The sequence below is a fragment of the Grampus griseus genome (genome assembly GCF_964374135.1).
Source record: "Grampus griseus genome assembly, chromosome: X".
Lineage (NCBI taxonomy): Eukaryota > Metazoa > Chordata > Mammalia > Artiodactyla > Delphinidae > Grampus > Grampus griseus.
In genome coordinates this window covers 39,471,776-39,498,033 of record NC_138999.1, presented here as the reverse complement: position 1 = coordinate 39,498,033, position 26,258 = coordinate 39,471,776, and the positions used below count along the sequence as shown (strand labels likewise).

Below are 26,258 nucleotides of genomic sequence, written 5' to 3'. Positions count from 1 at the left end.
TACCCTAAGACTTACCATTGAATTCCTCACTAAAGTCTATATATTCTAAGTCTATTGCATTTCTATGGTTAAAAATCAAATAACCATGTCAAAGAAAAAATAGTCTAGAATGATTCAGTTAAATGAATCCTCAGTAACTACTTAAGATCATCACTTCCTCTTCTAGAGGTGCACAAATCATCCTATTAATACCCTGTCTTAGAATATTTCCTATGATCCAGTAATTTGTAAAATCTACCCTTTTGCTCCTTTGAATATCAGAAATGGATTTTCATGCCTTTTCTGTTCTCTGCATTCACTGCCCAAGATTCAGTGATATTGTTTGCAAGGTCTCTGTGAATCTTCCAGGTGGGACAACTCATTCCAAACAATGGAAGCTTCCTTTACGCATTTTGGCTTCCCATACCTGTTCGCCACCGTTTTGCTCCACCCTTTTCAGATCAAACTCCCAATACCTGTCAAAGAAGACAAGCAAACATTAAGAATGAAAATTGGGGGCTTCCCTGGTGGCGCAGTGGTTGAGAATCTGCCTGCCAATGCAGGGGACACAGGTTCGAGCCCTGGTCTGGGAAGATCCCACATGCTGCGTAGCAACTGGGCCCGTGAGCCACAACTACTGAGCCTACGTGTCTGGAGCCTGTGCTCCACAACAAGAGAGGCCGCGACAGTGAGAGGCCCACACACCGCAATGAAGAGTGGCTCCTGCTTGCCGCAACTAGAGAAAGCCCTCACGCAGAAACGAAGACCCAACACAGCCATAAATAAATAAATTTTAAAATTCACGACATATGTCAATATTTAAAAAGAAAAAAGAATGAAAATTGGGCCTTTATTTTGTTACCCACCAAGATTCTCCCCATGGCCCTACTCAAAACGTCTTTAGTTTCTTTTCACTCTATTCTTTGTAAGATAGAGTTCTTTTCAAAGTTTTTCAAAGTGTAAGTTACATATTTAAATGCACAAATCTAACATGCAGAGCTAGATAAATTTTTATACATGTATTCATTCATGTAACCACCATCCACATCAATATACTGAACACTTCCAGCCCCTCAGAAGGCTCTTTCATGTGCCCTCCCTAAAAAGACTGCCTCTAGGGTGACCAACCATCTGAATTTCTTGAGACTATCCCTGTTTTAGCACTGAAAGTCCCACATCCTGGGAAACCCCTCAGTCCCAGGCAAACTGGAGCAGTTGATCTCCTCACCCCCTCCCAATGGTAACCACTATTTCGACCTAAATCACCATAAATTACTTTTATTTGGTTTTGAACTGCATTTAAATGGAATCACACAGTATGTCCTCAACATGTTATGCTACTTAACCATGTTGTTGCATGACCAGTAGTTTGTTTTTTCATTGCAGTAGAATATTCCACGATGTGTGTGATGATGTCACAATTTATTCATCCTACCATTGATGAACAAACATCCTTATTTATGTCAGTTGGTGAACGTAAGCATACAGAAGTGAAGTTTCTGGGTTATAACTGTACCTATGGACAGATTTAGTCAATACTGCCAAACAGTTTTCCAAAGTAGTTGTACTGATTTCCTCCTATAAGCAACGGAAGAGTTCTGTTGTTCCACATTTTTATCAACACTTGATACTGTTAGTCTTTTATTTTAGTCATCTTGGTGGGTGTCTAGCAATATCTCATTGTGTGGTTTGAATTTGTATTTTTCTCATAACTTACAATATAAGGGCCCTTTTCATATATTTATTGGCTGTTTTGATTCCATCTTTTGTAAAGTCCTGGCATAACCTGTTTGTCCATTTTTTATTGGGTTGTCTGTCTCACTGATTTGTAAAAGTTACACTTATATTCTGGATATGAGTTCTTTGTTGGATATATGTATTACAAATATCTTCTCCCAGCCCATGGCTTGCCCTTTCACTGTCTTAATGGTATCTCTTGATAAACTGACATTCTTAATTTCAATGAAGTCCAGTTTATCAATTATTTTCTTTTAAATATCTCTATTATCCCATGGTCACAAAAGTATCCCCCTGTTTACTTCTAGAAGCTTTCATGTATTCTCTCTCATACATAGCTCACTAATCTTATGTTCTGCTGTGCCCAGTTTGGTGTTAAATCCAGTAGTAACTTCTTAATTTCAGATATTGCATTTTGTATTCCTAAATGTCAACTTAATTTTTTTTGTGGATTCCAATTCTCTGTTGAAATTCTCTCCCTTTCATTAATTCTGCCTGTCTTTTCTTCTATTCTCTTGAAATCTTAATCACAGTTACTTTGAATTCTATACTTGCTAATTCTAAAATCCAGATTATCTCTGATTCTACTTCTGCTTTTGTTGGTTGTTTTCTTTTTTCTTGATTATCAATTAGTTTTTCTTGCTTCTGCACATTTTTTGGTAATTTTTAACTGTATGCTGAATTTTAAGGATAAAACATGGTAGAGGTTCGAAATTACATTGTCTTCTCCTAAAGATGGTTGAGTTTTGCTCTAGCAGCCAACGAAATTGCTCACCTGAATCCAGGGTTTCTCAGTCTTGTGACTATTGACATCTGGGGCTGGATCATTCTTTGTTAGGGGATTGGGATGGGGGCTGTCCTGTGCATTTGTTAAGATGCTTAGCGCATCCCCCAGCCTTCACCCCCTAGATGCCAGTAGCATCACAACCCCCAACTGTGACAACCCAAACTGTTTCCAGATGTTGTCCAAAATGTCCTCTGCGGGGCAAAATTGCCCCCAGTCTAGAACCACTGCCTTAATCCTGTTGAGGCTGGGATTAAGACTTTGTTAGTGCAGGTCTCTTTCAGTTTTGCCCTTACTCCCAGGACATGGTCCTTGCTGGTAGGACCTGAGCCTTACCACTGGAATGTGGACTTTCTGAGGTCCAATCAAAAGCCCAGGTGCTCACTAAGATGTCTAGCCCAGACCCCCATCTCTGCAGTGCTATGTGGCCTCTGAAATCTCTGCTCAGTGATATAGCCTTCTAACGTGGTTCTCTGCTAGGGCTCTAGAGTCCCACCCTGTTCTTATGCAGCTTAGAAGTTGGCCAAAGATCTGAGGGAAACTTTCACATATATTTTGGGCGCTCCTTCTCTGTGGCTTTTCCTTTATAGGACCCTGCCCCCCAAATCCCAGCTACTCAGGCAGCCCCAAGTCCTAATTGCTGTTTCCTTTACCCAGCAAGACCCTGCACTGCAGCTTGGAAAATGTCCTTGGGGGAAAAGACAGTGTGAATGTGGGGCTCAGCTCATGTGCATCCTTTCTCTCAAGGGTTGTTGCCCTATGTGGGTGGTGGTCCAACTCCCACAAGCAGTTGTTTTATATGTTTTGTGTGGGTTTATAGCTATTTGCATCAGAAGGGTAAGTGATACCAGTTACTCTGTTATGGCCAGCACTAGAAATCTCAAAATGATCTACTGTCCAGGAGAGAAAAAAACTGGTGCTATTGCATTCATATATGCAAATCCTAAATATAGCTATGAAAGCCATCTTTCTTGCTTTTGAAACTCTCACCTTATTCTAAAAGGCTTTGGCATTTTGGATACTATTTCAACGCTGAAGAAAGTGTGGGGAATACCTGTGGCTTTCAGCCCAGCACATATGAAAGGAATCAAGCCTGCAATGAGAGCCAGAGGAGAATCTGACTTAATAACACACTTACAGCAGACCAGAAAAACACTTTCTATAGAGTACATGGCATTGTTTTCTTTCTTTCTTTCCTTCCTTTCTTTCTTTTTCTTTCTTTCCTTCTCTCCTTCCTTCCCTCCTCCCTCCCTTCCTCCTTCCTTCCTTCCTTCTTTCCTTCCTTCCTTCCTTCCATCCTTCCTTCCTTCCTTCCTTCCTTCCTCTCTCTCTCCCTCTCTCTCTTTCTTTTTTTGACTCTCCAACCAGACAGGGAACTACTTGAGGGGAGGCACTGCATCTTATTCATCAATGTCTTCCCACACACATGTCTGACATTGTGTAGACACTTCATAAATCTTTGGGAAATAGAGGAGTGATTGAATGAGTGAATGAATAGGACATCATTCACCACTCACTATGCATGGCTTCAGGGTGACTCTTGATCCACACCTGTGCTAACTCCCTGGTCATCTCTAGAGGCTGTCAGATTTCAGAGTCTCTGAAAGTCCCGTCTTTCCCCAAGAGAGCATCTTTACTGGCATGACTCAGGTGTTAACAAGCTTGAAAGTCCCATGGTTTCTACTCCTTGGAATATGACTCTTGATACCAGAAATGTCTACCTAATTTGGGTGAGAGGGATGGTGACACAGTTATCCATTAGCTTCTCCAGGGCTTGATCTCTCCATAGTTATCTTGGAAGAGAGATGGCTGAGGCATTTTGACCCAGGGCAGGGGAGGAAGAAATAGATGGGGGGCCTCTTGCTCAGGAGGAGGAGGGGTGATTCCCCCAAGGGCTTGCCTGGTAAGCTGGCCCAAGCACTTCTGAGCACAGCACCTCAAAGGGAAGATAAGACACCAAAAGGAAAGGTGAAAAGCAAGAACCAATTGCCCTTCCTCCACTTTCTCTAGGTAAGCACTGCCTCCTACCAAGAGACTTCTGGGAAGGTCAGTGATTCAGGCTAACCCGGCATCTAGGGTCTCCCAAATGGCATTGGCTGTGGTGGAGACTTTCTATACAACATCATGTATTCAGATTCAGTAGGTGGTTATTTGCCTGTGACACTTTCCAGTTCTGGGGACAAGACAGTGGACAGCATATATGCCATTGTTTGGGGGGGGGGCGTCTCTAGAATATAAATGACTTTTTTCTTCTGTTTTTCTTTTTCTTTTTTGGGGGGGCCACTCCGCATGGCTTGTGGGATATTACTTCCCCGACTAAGGATCGAACCCGGGCTCCGGCAGTGAAAGCATGGAGTCCTAACCACTGGACCGCCACGGAATTCCCTACAAATGACTTTTTAATTAACCAACCAATCTAACTGCCTTCTAGCATCTTGAGATTGGCACCTTCTTTTCACCCTAAAATTATAGTCCTTTCCTCACAGTTCTGGGTCTAAAGAACCCTATATGTGAAGCTATCTGATTTTTATAGGATCAGATGGCTACAGTCATGGGGCTTACCTAATTCTTGATATTCATCATCCTTGGGTCCATCTGATCTCTCTGTCCTCCTTGAAGTCCTGCCCATTACCCAATGGTGAACAATCTAGGGCTTCCCCTTTTAGTTGACTGTTTCACCTTAATACCTCAAGCCCTCACAGCTCAGGAGGCCATCATATTGTCTGAGCACGTTTTCCTGCAAGAGTTCCCCCATGACAGACCTCCTTCCCTTGACACAGACCTCCTGGCTGTGCACAGAGAACACCTTCAGCCAAGTCCTTCTCCTATGCAGCACCCTCAACTCTTCCCATCAATTGTCTCCTTGCCTCTCACCTTTCCTTTCTCAGACACATCCTCAACCTGGCTACCTGCGACACTCTCAAAATAACAGATCTTTCCCTTCGCAGTTCAATGTTTAACTTTTTTTTGGGGGGGGGGGGCATGCCTCACGGCTTGCGGGATCTTAGTTCCCCAACCAGGGATTGAACCCGGGACCTGACAGTGAAAGCGCCAATTCCTAACCACTGGACCACCAGGGAATTCCCTTCTTTTTATGATTAAATAACATACACTTATTATAAAAATTTATAAAGTATATTTTTTAAAAACGCATAAGGGGCTTCCCTGGTGGTGCAGTAGTTGAGCGTCTGCCTGCCGATGCAGGGGACACGGGTTCATGCCCCGGTCCGGGAGGATCCCACGTGCCGCAGAGCAGCTGGGCCCGTGAGCCATGGCCGCTGAGCCTGCGCGTCCGGAGCCTGTGCTCTGCAACGGGAGAGGCCGCAACAGTGAGAGGCCCGTGTACTCCAAAAAAAAAAAAAAAAAAAATCATAAGAAAGTAGGGGGGAAAATTGCTTTCTAAGCCACCACCCGGAGGCAATCACCGTTAACACACTGGTGTTTTTACTTCTAGTCTTTTTTCTAGTCAGATTTAACTTAAGAAAAAATAAGTTATATGTTTCATGTTGCATATTTCTCTATGGCTTAACGTTATATCACATACTATTCCCCATATCATTAAAATTCTTTATAAGCCGCATTTCATCACGTGGGTAGACCATAATGTTATTCACTAGTGTTTATATCATTTGATGTCATTATTATAAATAATACTTTGATGACCATCTTTCTGCAACATCTTTGCCTGAACTTTATATTATATTCTTTTTTTAACATCTTTATTGTAGTATAATTACTTTATAATGGTGTGTTAGTTTCTGCTTTATAACAAAGTGAATCAGTTATACATATACATATGTTCCCATATCTCTTCCCTCTTGCATCTCCCTCCCTCCCACCCTCCCTATCCCACCCCTCCAGGCGGTCACAAAGCACCAAGCTGATCTCCCTGTGCTATGTTCTTGAGACAAATTTCCTTTTCAAAACTACCACGTACTGACTACTGTCTATGGGCCAGGGGCATTTCATACACATTTGTCACAGTTAATCTTCACAATCTATGAGATATCCTTGTTCTCATTTTACAGACGGGGAATCTGAGGCTTAGGGAGATTTATTTACCTGGCCCAAGATCACCTGGCTAGAAAAGGTTGGAACTGGGATTTGAACAAAGGTCTATCTCCTGATTCCAGAAGTCATACCCTTAAGTACTATGCTTTGCTGCTTCCTTACTTTCTGTGGTGGAATTACTGGGTCTAAGGGTATGAACATTTTAAAATCTTTTTAATCTTTTTAAATCTTTTAAATTACCAAACTGAATTGAACTCCCATCAGCAGTTTTTGAGGGTGTTCGTGGCATCTTCAGGGCCAATAAGCTTTGCCTCTAAGATTATGTATGATATCTGTAGAATAAAACCTAAATTCCTAAATATGCTTTTCAAGAGCCTCACAGTTTGGTCCCAACTTTCTTTCCTGATGATTCCATTGGCCAGATATGGCCTTTAAGTCTGTTCCTTGCTTTTGCTCAATTCTGATCCTTCAGCTTGAAATGCATTGACGTTAGCGGTCCACCTGACAAAATCCTACTCATTCTTCAAGACCATGTTCATGCCACCTCGTCTGTGAAGCCTTCCTGGATTCCCCTACTGCTCTCTCCTCTGTATTCTCACAGCACTTTGTTTACACCTCTTGTAGCATTTGTGTCATCTTGCCCTGTACTGAACTTTGTAGTATAAATGTCACTCTGCTCCACCAGAGTACCACTTTTTTGGAGGTCAGGACCCTCTCTTATTTAAATGTGTGACTCCCGTGCTTAGCACAATGCCTTATATAAAGTAGGGGCTTGATAAATTTTTGTTTAATAAATGATTTGCAACAGCCTCGGGGGAGTTTTGACAAGTTTCCTAACCCACATGAGTGGTTAGGACAGTATATGTGAGTTGGGGGAAGACTCCCCAAATTCCTTTTGGTTCTCCCTGCAATGCAGTCCAAAGACCCATTGAGTCTAGTGACCGACCTTAGTCTGGATGGCTAGCACTTCCTTGTCAGGATAAATACTCAGCTCTGGCCATTCTGGGCTTTGCAGCCTCTCTCTCCAGGGCCTCTTGTTCTACTTTCTCATACCCATTCTCTAGGAAGTGGCTGCTTTTCTCTCTCTCCTAACCCTACCCTCCATCCCAGAAAGGACCTGGTAGACGGTACCCTGTGAAGATACCCAGGGTGCAGGGGAGTGAGGGCACCAAAGGTGGGGGAAATAGGGGTTGGGGTTGGCAACAGAAAGGAGGCTCAGCCAACCAGGACCTAACCAGACAGTCCATCACTGGCTCCCATCTGACAGAGAGCTCCTCACCCACAACCCTGGCCCAGAGCGGCCTATCCGAGCCTGTGCCTCTATCCAGGCTTTCCTCAGAACGACAAATCGCCACTCCTCAAATACATACTTAGGGTGGTTGGGGTCCAGTGAGATACTTCAGTAAGGTCGCAGAAAAGTCACCAAGAGAGAAGCAAAGGAGCCAAAGGTGATGAGGTAGGTTTGGAATGTGTCGACATGACCAGGCTGAACTACATTTCCCAGACTTCCCTTCCCTTACGTTTCCAGTTAGAGAGATTCTGTTGGGAGTTTGGGAGGGCGGAAGGGCAACAGTGGCCATTTTGTGGCTCACACACGGTATTGCATGTCTGCTCTGCCTTCCCCTGGGCTCCTGCTTCATCTTCTCTGGCTCCCAGGCTAGGGTTAGCTTCATGCCAAAGGGCCCCAGCTTCTTCAGGTCTCCACACCATCAAGCTCAGAAGCAATAAGAACTGACATGGGTTTCAGTCCATTGTCATGAGCTCCATCTTGTGCTTGTGGGTTCCATGTTGTCCTTGATCTTCCCCCATTTTGCGTCTGTCTTCCCTTCTCAACTGCCTGCCTATGGACTTCAAGCTCCAGCATCATATGGGAGATCAACAGCCTTACAGAGACTACTTAACCTGCTTGTACAATTGTATAAGTTCAAATCCTGTTTTTTAAAAAAATCTAGTGATTCTGCTTCTCTGATTGAACCCTGGCTGATACAGGTGGTACAACCTCAACAGAGGGGGTGGGGATAAAAAGAAGCCTGGTAGTCCCTCCCCTCAGGCAAACTCGAGGCTGGTTTGAAGGTTTTCCTGACAATCAGAATTCGTTCTGAGCCTCCTGGACCACAGGACCTTTGCAGAAGCTACTGAGTTTCATTGGGAGTTTCCGCAACTTTGCATGCACAAATGAGCTGTCACAAGCACTTGGCTTCCTGTCTTTTGATTTAAAAAGAAAGAAAGAGAGAAAGAAAAAAAAACAGCAGCCTATAAAATGAAATGGCCCAGTGGAGAATTATGACCAACCTTGGCATACCTGAATCAAAATGACAGACCATGAAATAACGTGTTTTACTCTGTGTCAGCTGCCCTGCCTGTCCCAACTATCAGCTGAATTGCCTGCCACAATGATTATTTCATCTGCCGCAGTGAAAATCTTGGAGCAGCCCACAAATGCTTCAATGGCAAAGCCTCTGGGGCCCCTGAATGGAGGAAGATGGATGACGGATGAGGTGGGAAGAAAGAGATAGACTCCAATAGGAGGAGAAAGCTAGTCGCCACTTCCACCAGCAGGGTCACCCAAGATGTTGACTACCCCATGGAAGAAGGGTCCAGGATCACCACCAAGTGAGCCTCTGACTGCTAAAGGTTTGACAGTAAGGGGCACAGGTAGGCAAGGGGAGGTAGCCCTGACCAGGGCATATCTTCCAGGGAATAAAAGAAGAGTGTCCTGGGCAAAGCCATGAAAATGAGAATAAGATGTAATTGTGGGAAGTGGTAAGTGTCATGCCCCCTGATTACAGTACGGGTCAAGAGCAGTGGGTAGACGTTGCAATGGTAGGACTGGGGCAGGGGGGTGGGGGGCTAAATTTTATTCTATAAGACAGTGGTTCTCACACTTGAGCAGACATCAGAATCCCCTGGAGGGCTGGTTAACACTGGCACTGCTGAGTCGCAGCCCCAGAGCTTCTGACTGTGCAGGTCTGAGGCAGAATCTGAGAATTTACATTTCTAAAGAAAAGTGACTTGAAGACTGTGGATCTTTCCACAAATGGGACCTAAAAGTGGTATGCGGGGTGGATGGGCAAGGGAGTGAGGTCAGTGAGGCTGTGTAGCGAAAGTAGGACAAGGCCCCCAAAACACAGCTTCTGGTGAAGAAAGTAGGGAGGAGAGGCTGAGTTTCAATGCAAGAAAGCAGCACAGTCTGGCCTGGGATTCAGGCCTGGGTTCAAATCCTGGCTCCACCACTAAGGAGGGTTCCTCAGTGGAAGATAAGTCGTAGTCAGAAACCTGTTGGGTGAGCACTGATCCGAGAGGGAAGTCAACCAAGTGATCCTCAGTGGCCTGGCCACCTGCCCACAGGCTGCTGGAGACCACGGGCTGGGTGCCCTTTTCCCCAGACCCCAAAGCCAACTCCTGACCCTCGGATTTTCCTGTCTGAGTGCCCAATCTTACCAACCACTATGTCTATTTGGCCACTCCAAATAGGGGACAAGACACTCATTCCCCAACCCTTCTCTCTGAAGTTACTGAGCTCCCTGACTAGGGTTTCCTGGGGTTCCCAACTGTTTTTTTCCAAATTTAAAGACAGTCCTGGGTCAACATAGTCATGATGTGGAGTACATTTGTTTGACCCTCCAAAGGCAACCTTATTTCCTACTCAGAGATCCATTTTATTGTGAAATTTGAGGAGGGGGCATTTTACCATTGACCCCCATTGACCCTTGGAACTGACAACACTACCTTGTGTTCACAAAGCCCTCCACAGTGTGTAAAGCACAGTGAGATGTTTATCACGCATCCAGGAAAGTAGTATCAGGTACCTACAACGTCCAGAGGGCCAGCTAGAGCCAGGCAACCGAGTGACGTACCTGGTGTAAACCAACCATCTACCATAATGCCCACGTGAGAGATGAGGAAACGGCCTCAGAAAGGGAAAGGGACTTGCCTAAAGGCACACCTCCAGGCCAGCTAAGCCCCGGGGGAGCACAAGCTGGGGGAGAGGTGACTGATGACACAAATGGACACAACACAATGCTAGAGATCACAATGATGACAGCACAACTTGACATAGGGAATCAAAGCCTAGAGAGACCAGCCGTTAAGATAAGGAAGTTGAAAATAGCTCCAGATATTCTAACCTGGAAGACTGGGAGAATGGTAAGGTCACTTACAGAAGTGGGAAAATTGGGAAAGGTGCTATCTTTGGGACAAATAATAGCAAATACTCATAGAGCCCTTCCCATGTATGTTTTGCCGAAAGCCTTACTTTAGGTTTCAAGGTTCTTAGAATTCGCTGGCAAAATAATCACTCTACACTCAGTTAAACAAGAATTTAGAGAGAGTTTATTGAATTAACAAAGATTACAGTATACTAATTAAGAAAAGAATAGTATAACTAACTAAGAAAGAATAGTAAAGACAGAGGTTTATACATCACCGAATTGGGGAAGCACCTACATCCAGCTCCAAGAAGCGCTGGGAGGTGCCTTGAACAGCAATCTGGAGTCCCAGTTGGGAAGGTCCCCGGTGGTGCTTCCACCCCACGGGTGACGTTTGTCACTGAAGGAGCCCAGCTTTTAGTACCAGGCCGCAGGCTGATAACAGTCAGCCTACGTGCAAGTTTGTAGCTCTGGTTGTTGTCATAAATGCCTTGGTCTTAACTCGTAAGTCTTGGAATGTTCCTTTTTTTTCCCCCTTTTTTTTTTTACATCTTTATTAGAGTATAATTGCTTTACAATGGTGTGTTAGTTTCTGCTGTATAACAAAGTGAATCAGTTACACATATACATATGTTCCCATATCTCTTCCCTCTTGCGTCTCCCTCCCTCCCACCCTCCCTATCCCACCCCTCCAGGCGGTCACAAAGCACCGAGCTGATCTCCCTGTGCTATGCGGCTGCTTCCCACTAGCTATCTACCTTACGTTTGGTAGTGTATATATGTCCATGCCTCTCTCTCGCTTTGTCACAGCTCACCCTTCCCCCTCCCCGTGTCCTCAAGTCCATGCTCTAGTAGGTCTCTGTCTTTATTCCCGTCTTACCCCTAGGTTCTTCACGACATTTTTTTTCTTAGATTCCATATATATGTGTTAGCATACGGTATTTGGAATGTTCTTGATCCCTGGGGGCTGGCCAGGCCCTCAAGGTGCAAGAAGTCCCGTAACTTACTCCTTGTCTTATCTAGTGGTTTACAGTGTATGCCGGCGCCACCCCTGCTGGCCTGGGTGTAGCTCAGCAGTTTGGCATGCAGCCTGCTTTAGTGTCATTGTCCCATCAGAGAGAGGCCTAGCGCCACCTCTGAAGCCTGAATAAGGCTGCTTTACTAGCTACCCCAACAATGTACCAGACACTTTCCCCGTAGATTTGACCGTCCCAACACCCTGATGAGGTGGGTACCACAATTATTAGGGTAACCATACATTCAGGTTTGCTTGAGACAGTTCCAACATACGCCAGCTGTCCCGATTTAATTATTAATATCATCCCTTTCACTCTCAAAACTATCCAGGTTTAGAAGATAAGTCACAGAGTCCCCTTATTATTATTATATTATCCCTCAGTTACACACGAGGAAACTAAGGCACAGATCAATTCAAGAGCTTGCCCCAGGTCAGGCTGTTGTTAAGAGACAGAGCTGGGATTTGAAGCCAGTTAGCTTGCCTCTAAAGGACAGGCTTGTAACTACTTTGTCATACTGCCTCTCGAAGTTGGTATTGAATCCAGTTTTTCACCTTTGCAGCTGGGGGGTGAAGGCTGCCCACCTATCCAAGCAAAGACCCCACCCCAAGCCAATGAATTCCAAGATGGAATGGAGGCAGGCAGTGGCCTGGAGAGGTTAGACGTGAAGGAGATCCACCAGGAGGCGCTGGTAGAGGCAGGAGAAAGGGTAAACCACATAACTCCACCCGTTCAGGGGGGAATCTTCATTACTTCTCAACTGGGAGACCTCCCCATCGATTAAAACAGAACTTCTCAAACATTCTATCAGGGCTCAACCCAGAAACTCTGCGGAGTATCAAGAATCTAAACAAACAGAAACCCCGCCCAAAGAAAGGATGTCACAGAGCTAGAGGCTCTGTTTCATGTGGCAATGGGAGCTCTGTCAGAGACAGGCCTTCCGGTGCGAGGGAAACATTTTATATCCCTCACCCCGCCCAACCAAGTCTGTTTAGTTTTTGATTTAATGTTGTTTTAACATCTAGTCAACGCTGCAGGGTATGTTATCCACTCTGAGATGATCCAAGGCAAACTCCAAATTCTGGCCCCACTCTTGGCTGACTTCCTGTCCCTGCTTCTACCCTTTGTGACTAACTTTCCATCAGTGACTAAGTTGCAGGGAACCTAAATTGCTCAGCCGAGGCGAACGGTACCAGAGAGAAACTTCCCAGTGGGGCAAGGGGCCTGTCATAAGGCTACAATATCTTATGGTACCTCGTAACAGCGGCTGAGATGAGCTGTGTCATAAAGTAACATAAAAGACTGAGATTTATGAGGACATTTTTGGATGTCTGAACTTTGAAAATTACCCAGAGGGTTTCTCCAAAATAATCACTGTGGTGGCCAGCATTTGTAGAATGAAAAGTTAACAAACCACATTGAGTCTGGGTTTCAGATTAAAAAAAAAAAATCAGAAAGAACTTTAATAAAAGAGGGGAAAAAAATCCATCTACTGAAGTTGGAAAAGAACCGTGAGCTGTTTCTCTTAATAACATAAACCAAACAGGGATTTTCATGGTTTTGAATACAATGCAGCTTGAAGACATATTTGGGAACTTTGCGGTTAATTATCCACAACTGATACAGTTATTGAATCGTCATTGTTCTAATTAGGACACACTGATTAACTAGGATACATAATTAACCTAAACCCTGCTTTACAAGCATATTTAACAACTAAACCATGTGAAAAGTGTTGAGGTGTGCAACCAGAAAGAACTCACAGGTTTATTAGCACTAGAACTTTCTCTTCTCCCTGGGTGCTAGGAGAGCTTGATAAAAGTAAATTCACTCAAAGTAAAAACTCATTTGTTCAAGATTTCCCTCAGCTTTCCAAATTGAGCTGGCCAGGGCAACCTTCTTAGCGGAAAAGCTAACTTCCAATCTTTTTTTTTCTTCTGGCATCACTACATGTGTGTATTCGCACATCCCCACATAGAACAATGGTGGCCTCTGTGGGCAGCAACATGAACTTTTTTTTTTTACTTTCACACTGTACAGTTCCATAGTATTTGAATATCTCACAATGAACACGCCCATGATGGCCAACTTTGGAAACGTCTATCCTCTTGGTGCATGGAAAAAAGTACACGGGCTAACCATTCTCTACAGTCAGTGTGGGCACCGCCTGTGTCCTGATCCATTGATGGGGAAGATGGTGGTAGCCCTTGGAAAGGGTAAGGAGGGGAATAAAGTGACTGGAGTTAGCACATCTGCTATCTTTAGAGGTGTGCCGTAATTTGCAAACATAATTTTTATTTGCCTAATTTTTATGTTCTTTAAAGCCTTAGAACAAAAGAACAGATTCTATCTGAGAAGTGAAAATTAATTCTCATTTCAGCATGAAGCTCTTCATTAGTTGGATATGTCCTTGGAAGGAAGGTCAGATTCCTGAATCAAACCGTGCCTTGTTAGCACTGTGACCTCAGCTTGCTGACTTCCAGTCTTAAAGGAAAGCCGACTTCTTAGATTTCTCTTTCTAAGAGCAGCTAGTGTTCTTTCTTCTACATATTTTTTTTCATCAGAAAAAGTGTATTCAGTGATGGTAAATCTTTGCTTTGATTTTCTTAAATAATATAGGCTATATTCTCTGTGGTGTGCAATGTACCCTTGTAGCTTATTTTATACCTAATAGTTTGTACCTTTTAATCCCCTACCCTTATATTGCCCTTCCCTCCTTCCCTCTCCCCACTGGTAACTGCTAGTTTGTTCTCTATATCTGTGAGTCTCCTTCTTTTTTGTTATATTCACTAGTTTGTTGTGTTTTTTTAATTCCACATATAAGTGATAAATCATATAATATTTGTCTTTCTCTGTTTGATTTATTTCACTTAGCATAATGCCCTCCAGGTTCATCCATGTTGCTGCAAATGGCAAAATTTCTTTCTTTTTTATGGCTGAGTAGTAATCCAGTGTGTGTGTGTGTGTGTATATATATATATATATACTACTTCTTTATCCATTCATCTATTGATGGACATTTAGGTTGCTTCATAAATGTTTGCCTTTTGAGTAGCATTTGCTTTGTGGAAACAGCTGAAAGTCATCCAGAACCAAGTGGGATCATTAATATGGGAAATGAACTTGAGGATAATGTGCACTAATAAGCAGCATGATCTTTAACAAGTCACCTCCCTTTCCTGGTCCCTACCTTAGTATTCTCATCTGGAAAATGGGAGCATTTTACTAGATCACTTGATAATGCAGTCTACCATTTGCATTGGCCAGCACGAGCTGCGAAATTTAATGTCACTGCATTTTCCACAAACTGTTTAAGCTTTTTTAAAATCAATCACTTTAAATTTCCAGGAGAGTCACAGGGCAAGAGAAAACTAAAAGCTAAAAGTCCCTGTGTATGCCGGGATAATGTCTGTGAAAGGCTTGCCATATGGCCTGACACTTAGAACTTCCAGAAAGTGTTACCCTCCTTTCCCCAACTGTGTCCTGCCAACCATGGTTTCAAATAGTGATCACCACAGAGGCTTCTGCGTCAGCCCTCCACATGCAGCTCCCTTGCCACCCTCCGGAATTCACCAACACACAGGACCACTGGGAATGGGCTGTGTGTGCCCCACGTTCTGTGATGGCAGGCGGTCAAATCCCAGCCGAGATGCTGTCTCCCTGCTGCCATCTTCCACTTCCAATGGGACCCTCAAGCTGGACAGATCTCACCCATGGCATGGAACTTAAGAAGGACTAGGGCAATTCCGGGTAGGTTACTGAAGACCCACATGAATTCTAAGTTGTGGTCTGCTCTGAGGAAAGCCCCCTCCTGCTCTCTTGAACTCTCTTATCTCTCTCTGGCTTCTAGGGAGGAACAACAAGCACAGTTCTCTCCATCAGAGTCACAGAATCATATGTCTAGACAATTTAACTTTCACGCTTCTGTTCCGGTAAGAACACTTTAAATGGGGACACCACTGATTGCTGGTGATTTTTTTGAGAAAACACATGACAGGATGTGGATAAAAGCCAACCGAAGGTCAAACAGCTCATTGGGGAAGTTACTTCTCGTGTACTCAGATTTCACTAGAAGCTTCAAAAGTGAAAGCAAAGCTAGATTTCCATCTCAGTTGCTGTTGTTTCCGCACGGAACAAGTGCTTTTCCCTTGGCACCAGTGTATGTGTGTGTATATATTATATATATGTAATGTACATATGGTATTATGATAATATATTACACAAAAATACAATATTAATAATTTATTAACCAATATTAATAAATATAGTATAAATGTTAATATAATAAATTTTATATAAAATAATAATATGCAATATAATTATATATAACATATAATACTATATGATATATATGTATGTGTGTATATATGTATGTATACATATGTGTGTGTATATATATATATATATATATATATATATATATATAACAGATTTATTTCAAGGAATTGGCTTATGAGATTGGGGGACTGGCAAGTCCAAAATCCATAGGACAGGCCAGCAGGCTGGAGAACCTTGTGCAGGACCTGATGTTATAGTCCACAGGTGGAATTTCTTCCTCCTCAGGGAAACCTTAGTTTTGTTCTTAAGGCCTTTCAACTTCTTGGATCGGGCCCATCCACATTATCAAAGATAATCTCCTTTACTAAGTCAACTGACTGTAGATGTTAACCATCTCTACAAAATACCTTCACAGCAACACCTAGATTAGTGTTTGATTGAACAACTGGGCACCATAGCCTAGCCAAGTTGACACATAAAACTGACCATCACAATGATGTACCCATTAAATTTCATTGACTGCTTTATAAACTATTAGAGATTGAGGTGGAGAAGCGTGACAATCTCCCTCAGTACCACCGTGCACTGAAGACCCCTGTGAGGTGACAGTGCAGCAGAGCAAAAGCCCAGTCACTTGCACCACACCGTGAAGACCTTGACCCACTGGCTGGTTCCCTAGGGATGTCACCAGACAGGAAATGCAAGGATGAGGAAACCGGGCATGAGAGAGGGAGGGGCAACAGAAGGCCAGTGTTTGGTTTTCCTTTTGTCTTTCATTGGAAGATGGTGAGTTAGCCCTGTTGCCCATGTATAGAGAAGGGAGTAGTGATTTGGAAACTCCAGAGCAATGGGCAATCCCCAGAAAGTGTGTATTTCCAATAAAATAATGAATCATTATTTTATTGGAAATGTTTGGTTTCCTAATTCTGTTTGCCATTGGCCAATATCACTGTGGGCTTGCACTTGGCCAGCACAAACCAAACAGGAGTAGATGCAGCCCCACTCTGTGAGTGGGACCTTGGGAAGCAGCTGCCTCCACCATAAAGGGAGATTGGGGTACCAGATGGGTTTAGAGCCTCTTCCAGCTATAGTTCTAGAGACGGCCCAGAACCTTCTCAGCAAATATACCAGTTATTTATTGCTGAGTAACAAACCACTTCAAAACCAGGGGCTTAAAACAACAGGAATCATCAGTTTTGCTCACAAATATTCAATCTGGGCAGGGCTTGGTAGGAAGGCTCACGAGGCTCCACGTGGCATCAGCTGGGGTGGTTCAATACAGCACTGGAGGACCCATTCCCAAAATGGCCAAGTCATGTGTCTGGCAAGTTGGAGGTTGACTGTCAACTAGGCACTCATCTGGGTGAGAGCTAAGGGTCTTGCTTTCTCTCCATGTAGCCTGGGTTTCTTTACAGCATGCTGGCTGGGTACAAGAGAGAGCCAAGTAGAAGCTGTATCTCCTTTCATGGCCAAGGCTCAGAAGTCATACAGCATCACTCCCATAAGCATTCCAGTCACTAGAGTCAACAAAGCCAGTCCATACTCTAGGGGAAGGGAATTAGACTCCACCCTCGATGGGAGGAGTGTCAAAGAGTTTGTCAACATGTTTTAAAATCACCTCCACAAATGATACCTCTGGTGTCCACCCTCATGTTGGGTACTAGCTCTGACACCTCCTTTTTCCTTGGCCCCCTCCCCCATTCAGCCGATCACCAAGACTTGTAGATTCTACTACCCTCAAATTTTTTCATTCTCTCATCTCACACCTGGACCATTGCATCTTCTTAACTGATCTTCCTGCCTCCATTCTTTTCTTCTGTGACATTTAGGATTAGACTCAGCTGCATGTGACAAAAAATCCAAGTAACAGTGGCTTAAACAAGATCAAAATATACTTTTCTTTTACATTAAAAAAAACTGATACATAGCTGTCCAGGGTTGATATAGTGGCTCTGGGATTGTCAGAGATCCAGGCTACTTTCATTTTTCTGCTCCACAACCCTTAGCATGCCCTGGTCCAAGATGGCTGCCCAAGCACCAGCCATCACTTCCACATTCCAGTCAGGAAGGAAGAAGGAGTAAAGAAGGATACACCCGCTCCCTTTAAGGACCTTTCGCAGAAATTTCTACTTATATCTCATTGACCAGCACCTAGTCACGTTACCACACCTAGCTGCAAAGGAAGCTGAGAATGGAATCTTTATTCTGGGCAGTCATATGCGTCACTAAGGTTTTTGTACAGCTTGTTGCCTCTGCACAGATACCCTCCCACCCTCTTTGCATGCTAACTCTACCCTTGCTTCAGGCCTCCACTTAGACTTCACTGTCTTCCAAGAAGCCTTTGAGGGGCCCACAAATATGTTTTGATTTCTTTTAAAATCGTAAGAAAAACTCGATCTTTTAGATCCAAGAACATGTTTGAATATATAATATTAAGGCATTTGTACCAATGCAGTTGTAAAATATCATTTTTAGTATTTTTTATGGAGGAAGGGGCCCATGAAGACAAAGGATTTTGGAGGTGCCAGCGCCTCCAAAAGTTCTGGTGTTGCCCTGCTCCTGTGGGCTCCCATATCTCCCTGACCTCACACCAGTCATAGCTCCCTCTGCACCACGTCGTAACTGCTGGGCATTTGATGGTCTCCCCCGCCCGACAGGCCTGGGAGGGCAGTGTCAACTGTGGTCCCCTTTGCATCTGCAGTGCCTCAAATACAGTCTGGTCCTTGGTAGACTCCCTGCAAACGTTGGTGGGTGAGTGAATGAATGAGTGCTCTGAGCTCACCCAGCTACAGGGTTACAACCCCGGTAAAGATAAGGATGCAGGTCCTACCTGGCTCCACCTACCTGCTTCTCACCTGGTGTACTGTCTTAGTACAAATACTAGGTATGTGTGACTTGGGGAACTCAATCTCTCATGACCAAGTGACCTCCCAAAGGCCCCACCTCCTAATACCATCACACTGGGGATTAGGGTTTCAACATATGAATGTGGTGGGGTGTGGGGAAGGCAAACATGTAGTTCATATCAGGTTCAAATCCTGAATCCAGCCCTTCCAACACCTACCTACACTCTGCAGACTTCCAGTTCCTCAGCTGCAAACTGCGGGTGGAGACACAGGGTCTCCAAGGCTCCAGCTGCTTGCTAGGGATGCACTGCCTGCCCAGTGCCTGCCTCCCCTGACCCCAGGACGGCTCAGTCCCTTCTCGACTCCCGCCCTCCCTCACATAGCCTGCCCAGGGCCCTCCCACTACACCCTCCAGGGGTACTGTGCTCCATAACCCCCCCAGACCCCCTCAGGGCCTAGTTGGTCCCCCACAACCCCGCGATCTCCCCCAGTAGCAGGGCCTGCCCGTGCCGGTCCTGCCGGCGCCCACGAGCACTCAGCACAGTTTCCTCCTCCCGGAATCTCTCCCACCTGCTGCAGGGCCTGCCCAGCCCCCTCTTGCGCTGCCCGTCACAGCGACTCCTGGATCGCGTGGTCCGGCGCTATGCGGAGGTGGCTGACGCTGGCAGCATCTTCATGGACCACTTCACGGACCGCGACAAGCTGCGTCTCCTCTACACGCTAGCTGTCAACGCCCATCCCATCCTCCTACAGGTATGCAGGGACCCCCGGCCCCGGAAAGCCCGTCCAGGGAGCGGGTTCACTTCTGGCTCCGAGGGAGCAGGCCCTGGGTTGAGCTGTCTCTGCCATCACTGCACACCTTGGGGCCACCAACCCACATTAGTACCTTTGTGGCATTTAGTAAATATGTGTTGGCTTCTGCAGTGGGGAAGTGCTGTGGTTGCTGCAGAGGAAAGAGGTGTGGGAGCTGGGGTGGAGGGGTGGTGGGGAATGGCCACTTTCACGGCCAGAGGCAGCCCAGAAGGGCTTTGTGGAGGAGGGCAACTTTGACCAGGTGTCTCAAAGATCAGTACGAGGGGCTTCCCTGGTGGCGCAGTGGTTGAGAGTCCGCCTGCCGATGCAGGGGACACGGGTTCATGCCCTGGCCGGGAAGATCCCACATGCCGCGGAGCGGCTGGGCCCGTGAGCCATGGCCGCTGAGGCTGCGTGTCCGGAGCCTGTGCTCCGCAATGGGAGAGGCCACAGCGGTGAGAGGCCCACGTACAGCAAAAAAAAAAAAAAGAGGGGGCAGGAGACGAAGAGAGGGAGGAGAAAGAGGCAAAGAAGAAGATGCAGGAAGGGGAGGGAGTGGAGGAGGAGGAAGCCCCACAACAGTTAATAATAATTAGTATTGTTATTAATTATATTATATTATAATTATTTATAATATTATATCTACTTTAATAACTATAATAATTATATCGAGATTATATTTTAATTACCTGTAGTATTGTGTTAATATTAATCATTCTAATTAATAATTATATTGGTTATTATGATTATTTATAAATAAATATAATTATTTATAATATAATTATTATTTTAATATTATTTATACTATATTATTTTGTTCTAATTATTTATAATATATTTAATTCTAATTGTTTATATTATTAAAATTATTTATGAGATATTATATAATATATAATTACTTTTTTTTTTTTTTTTTTTTTGCGCTACACGGGCCTCTCACTGTTGTGGCCTCTCCCATCGCGGAGCACAGGCTCCGGACGCGCAGGCTTAGCGGCCATGGCTCACGGGCCCAGCTGCTCCACGGCACGTGGGATCTTCCTGGACCGGGGCACGAACCCGTGTCCCCTGCATCGGCAGGCGGACTCTCAACCACTGCGCCACCAGGGAAGCCCCATATTATTTTTATATATAATATATTAACTATATATTATTGGCCAAAGGTATGATGGCTAAGTACATAATAACAACTCATTTCTTGAGCACTAACTATGTGCCAGGCACTGTGTTGAATGTTATACATCATTATCTCATTTAATGCTCACAACTCGACAACCCCACAGGAATATTATAATTGTCCCCTCTTCCAGATGAGGTAAGTGGAGCCCAGAGCTGTGAAGTGACTTGGCCACAGTCCGTTAGCCAGTGTCAGCAATGGAACCCAAACCCAGAGCTGTCTGACTTCAGGGTCCACGCTCTTCCTGCTAAAAGCTGCCTACTAACGTTGGCATTTGAAATCCTAGAGGAGAAGAAGGAATTGCTGGTTTTCCTTCACGTTCAGAGGCCTTCTTCTCCAATTGTCCTACACTTAGTGGCCAAGGCAGGTGACCTGGCTGCTTCCAGCTCTGGCTCCTGAGAGGTCTGGGCTGGGAGTCTCCATCCACCCTGAGCTCCGCCCAGGAAGGGCGTGGCGTCGATCTGCCCCCAACCCCGGGATGACTCGTGGCCGCACATTTAGACATCGCCAGGGGGCCGGGGGCCTCTCTGCATGGCACACAGTGGAGAGGCCCCAGTGGGCGGGGCGGGGACAAGAAAAGGTTCTTCACAACATGGTGAGCGGGTTAAAATGACAGAAGGCCACAGAAAATCATCAGAAAGGGGGATGACTTTGTTTTTTTAAGAAGGAAAATGAGGAAAAAAAGTGTTAATATTTATAGTTTCTGTCATTTCTCCCATAAAGAAACACCATTCTAGATATAGCTGCCTCAGTAAATAGTCAAAAAAAAAAAAGCTAGGATATTCCCTCCACTCTTTTTTTTAAATTGAGATATAGTTAATTTACAATATTGTGTTAGTTTCAAGTATACAGCAAAGTGATTCAGTTTTATATATATATTCTTTTCAGATCCTTTTCCCTTATAGGTTATTACAAAATATTCAGTAGAGTTCCCTGTGCTATACCGTAGGTCCTTGTTGTTTATCTATTTTATATATAGTAGTGTGTATATGTTAATCCAAAACTCCTGGAGCTCTTACAAGGAGACAGAGGAAACTGGGTAGAGCTGTGTGCTTCCCTAGACCAGTGTTAGGCTGTCAGAACGTTCCAGTCAGTTGGGGAGTCTCTGTGAGTGTGTAATTACCCCAACCAGGCAGATTTGCCCAGGACCACGCCCAGGGCCAGTGCAGCAGTTCCCAAAACTTGAGTCACCCAAGGGTCACCTTCATAATTTTTGCCCTATCCCAGAATCTACTGCCTGCACTGTTATTTTTTTAAATATTTTCTTTAAATCAGCCTTAAGTTGACCCTCTTTTTTTTCCCCCCATAACCTCTTCCTAAGCCGTGATGTCTGTGAAATCTGAAATGCTAGTCATATTTCTTCAACTATACAACTCTTCAAATAAACACATTTCCCTGAAGCCTGAATACCCTCTAAAATTGTAGCAAGGGCATCGGCATTCTCTTACCTCACTTGGGGCAACTTTGTTGAAATGCAATCTACAATATGGAAAGAAGAGCTCCCTTTTCTGAATCCCTCCATCAACAATGGAATAAAAAAGTGGTGGGGGGAGGGACGGGGGGAGCAAGGTATTGCCATGTTCCAAGAGGTATAAACAAGGTTAAGGGATGCTTTGCTGACGTGTCTTGAGACGTTGGGTACCTGAGTAAGGCTGATATTTCTGTCTGCTCTTGGAGAGAGAGAGAGAGAATGAGAGAGAGGGAGGGAGGGAGAGAGGGAGGGAACTGTCTCAGGAGGTTTTTCTCTCTAGTCCTCTAATGCCTCCTCCTCTCGCTTGGCAGATCTTCCCCGGCGCTGAGGGATGGCCACTGCCCAGGTACCTGGGCTCCTGCGGCAGATTTCTGGTCAGCACTAGCACCAGCCCGCTGCAGGAATTCTATGGTGCACCCGCAGACCAGGCGGCCGACCTGGCCTACCAGCTCCTGGGTGTCCTGGAGTCCCTGAGAAGCAACGATTTGAACTACTTCTTCTACTTCACCCACGTGGATGTGGACATGTTTGGCATCTTCAACAACGGGCATCTGTTCATCCGGGATGCCAGCGCACTGGGCGTCATCGACAGGCAGGAAGGTACCCAGCATGGGCCTGGCTGAGCAGCTGTCAGAGGGGAAGCCAGGGTGACAGGCGCTAGGGAGGGGTGACAACGGGGCCTGGGGGTGGGGTGTGGCTCACACCACTGGGCCTCGCCAGTCTCCCTGTGTCATAGTGAGAGCAGCCCAAGTTTGGGACGGGAGAGAGTCCCTCTCCCCGTTTTAAGTCTCTGCTCCAGCTCCAAAGGGGAACCGGACTTGACCTTGTCAGTACAGGAGGAGGAGATTTGCACTGTGCTATGGCCCCAGCTTCACCCTCTGAGGGCACTGCCGTTGTCCGATTGGGTCTGTGTGGTGCGGGGACATACATCTCCCCCTCAGAGCCTTTCTCATCAGATGCTTTATCTGAACTATCTGGCTGATTCAGTGGTACATTTCGCAATCCATCTGGGCACCTTTGCTTTTTATAAAGTTTTCAAATTGAAAAACATGGCACCGAATGAGGTGTATGAGTGAATCGTGTTTTTGATGATGTGCACAGGCTCATCCAGGGTTCTAGAACCCTTTGAACATCGCAGTCTGTAATGGTGACTAGATATTCTGAGCCCAATAGTAGGACAGAGGATTTTAATTTCCAATTTCTGATTTTGTTTATATGAGAACGCCTACAAAGATAGACCAATTAAACCACGCTTACTCATGTCCTGATTTGCCTTTCTCAAGAAGAATCAAATGAGAAGAAGTGGGGCTGATACCAGAATATTCGGGAATGTGAACCGCTGAATAGCAGTCCCCCTACAACCCACGGAAGGCATATTCTGGATTACCTGTTCTTTCTCCCAACTTTGTGTTTAAAGAGGGCACATGAAACCGGCCCTAGGAATTTCCTGAGCTCCCTAATTCAGTCATAATAATGGGAGAATCACGATATGCATGACAGCCTTGCAATTAGAAGCCCAAGTTCTGGTAGGAAGAAGTGCGTTTTCCATCCCCAGGCCTCATCTTTTTTTTTTTTTAATTTTTTGGGTGGCATGCAGGCTCTTACTTCCCTGACGAGGGATCAAATCCGTGCCCCCTGCAGTGGAAGCACAGAGTCTTAACCACTGGACCGCCAGGGAAGTCCCAGGCCTCACCTTATTGTAGCCAAGAGAGTTCCCCCCAGGGTCTCATCAGGTGCCATTGTGTCCCTGAGCCCTAAATCTCCTGGTGACAGGAGATGCTAGGAGTCTGAACCACTTTGCCCAGCAATTCTCATTAGTGATGCCTTCCCGCAAGGAGAACAGGTTGTAGGGTGTGTGATGTCTTCCATTCTCTTGTAGGCAGCCAAGCGGCCTCCAGGGCGGGAGAGAATAAAGACATCTTCAGCTGCCTGGTCTCTGGCTGCCAGACCGAGCTGCCCTCCTGCGACACCATCCCTGAGAAGCAGAGCCTGGTGCTGGTGTGTGGCCAGGTGCTGCCCCCACTTCTCCAGGCCAAGTTCCCGTCCCCGCTGCAGGAGGAGATAGACGCCGAGCTCGCTCGCTGTGGGGAGGGAACCCGGCCAGACCCCGAGGTCCTCCAAGCCGCCAGCCGGCTGAAGGACATCTTGAGGCCCCTGAGAACCTGTGACCCCAGATTTGCCTACCGCTACCCAGACTGCAAGTATAATGATAAGTTCTGAGGGGCTGGAGCCTTGCTGGCCTCCGGGGACCACTTCCTTGGAACTTCCGCTGCCCGCTCGCTTGCTGCACGGTTGAAAGAAGCTGCTCCCTTTTAGACACTGGGAGAAAGGTACCTTTGTTTCCCAGGGAGAAAGGAACATGCCAAACATCAGAGGGCAGTCATGCCATCGGGTGGCATGATTACCCCCACTGGCTGGGTCACCGTGGAAGAGCCCAAGGGTGGGCATCGGAAGAACCAGGTGTGGATGCTCACTCGGCCTCTTTGAGCCTCATTTTTCTCTCTTCTCCACCAGACTCTTGAGTTAGTGCAAAAACACAGAGATATGAAGGGCCAGGGACACGTGCTCCCTCCCCCCAGCCCAGGTGGTTACAAAGAATGTTCCAGAAGCATGCATGGCCAGGGCAAATGTGACAGAGCCGTGGAGGTCAAAAGGCTGGCACGGAGGGAAGACTGTACCCCTGCCCTAGCCCTCCTGCTATGCTCCCCGCGCTGCCACAGGGTGAGGAGACTGCAGGACAAGGGGACACGTGGACGGAAGGCCCTTCTGTCCCAGAAGTGTCCAGAGAGGCACTTCATGGTGTGGGAAGGAGCCAGGGGTAAGAAGAGAAGAGGGCTGGGCTGGGGGCCAATGTGTTTGTCCAGGTCCTCTGAGAACCAGGTGTCAAGACAGGATTAAATGGGCAAGGATTGTATCAACATTAAGGAAGATGCCTGGCGGGGGGGGGGGGGGGGGGGAGGAAAGGAGGAGGGAGCCGGAGAAGGCTGGGAGAGCCATCAGGCCAGGCTGTAAGGTTGACCCCTCCCTCCCCCAAGCAAGGGCAAGAAGGTCAGGTTGGGGCATCCCAGACTGCCATCTGCACAACCGAAAGAAGCTTCAGCGAGACCGTCAGGGTGTCCTCGAGGCAAAGCCAGCCATCAGAGGAGCTTCGCAAGAATGGAGAGCCCTTATATTCCTGTGGCAGGGAACAGCCCGTGGGAAGCGTGGCCTCAGCCCAACCGCAAAGATGGATTTCAAAGCACAGCGCAGGGCGCTTAGCCAGTTCTGCTCCCTGGGGCAGAAGGTCTGTGAGTTCGAAGATTCTCATTGTAGCCACAGCCGGGAACCAGGGCCAGCTCTCTCCACACCGTGGCCTCCAGGGCAGGACTCTTAAGTAGTCTGAGAATTTTCATTCAAACTTGGCCTTACAGGTCATTCTAAAAATAGTTTTTCAAGGTCAGCCAACGGAATATATTTTATTCAGCAGTTTGCTTTATGTCTTTAAAATGTTTAGTCACGTGGTATGTGGGTCTCCGTGCATACTCCTGCCCGGGCCCCTCAAACATTAGTGGGGCTTCCTTGGACCTTTGCCCAGCCTCCCTGCCAGCCCTCCACCCCCCAGGCACCTCTCAGTCGGCTTCCTCTTTTCTACCTCTGAATCACCACCTTTAAGGTCAGAGTGCCTGGCTTAATAGGCTTCACGCTGCAGACGGGGAAACTGAGGCTCAGGGAGGAAGAGTGACTTGCTGGGATAGTTCCAGAACTACTGCTACCCGTCCAGGCTCCTCTTGCCTTCCCCTTCAGCCTCTGTCCTGCCCAATTCTGGTCCCTCCACTCACATTTAAAGAGTAGCCAAGGAAAGTCCTGTTCGGTGGTACACCGCGGTGCGGTTGGGAGTTCCCTTTTGACTGCTCTGGGCACTACCTCTGGGGCAACTGTAACAGTGAGGATGCCAGGCCAAGCTTCTGGGAGGGCAAGCTTGGGCTGCCTGAGAGTCTTTGAGACAGCTGTTTCCTGGCTTGGTCTGGAGAGCGAGGATTGAC

General features: G+C 46.1%; 1 protein-coding gene across 1 annotated transcript in view; it reads left to right on the top strand.

Annotated features, from left to right (window-relative positions):
- Positions 1-25,159, top strand: part of DIPK2B (divergent protein kinase domain 2B) — a 47,915-nt gene extending 22,756 nt beyond the window's left edge. The window contains exons 3-5 of the mRNA XM_082681730.1: positions 19,379-19,552; positions 22,548-22,836; positions 24,116-25,159. Coding sequence (XP_082537856.1) covers positions 19,379-19,552; positions 22,548-22,836; positions 24,116-24,456 — 804 coding nt within the window. The 3' untranslated portion in view covers positions 24,457-25,159. The remainder of the gene's footprint in view (positions 1-19,378; positions 19,553-22,547; positions 22,837-24,115) is intronic.
- The last annotated feature ends 1,099 nt before the right edge of the window (positions 25,160-26,258 follow it).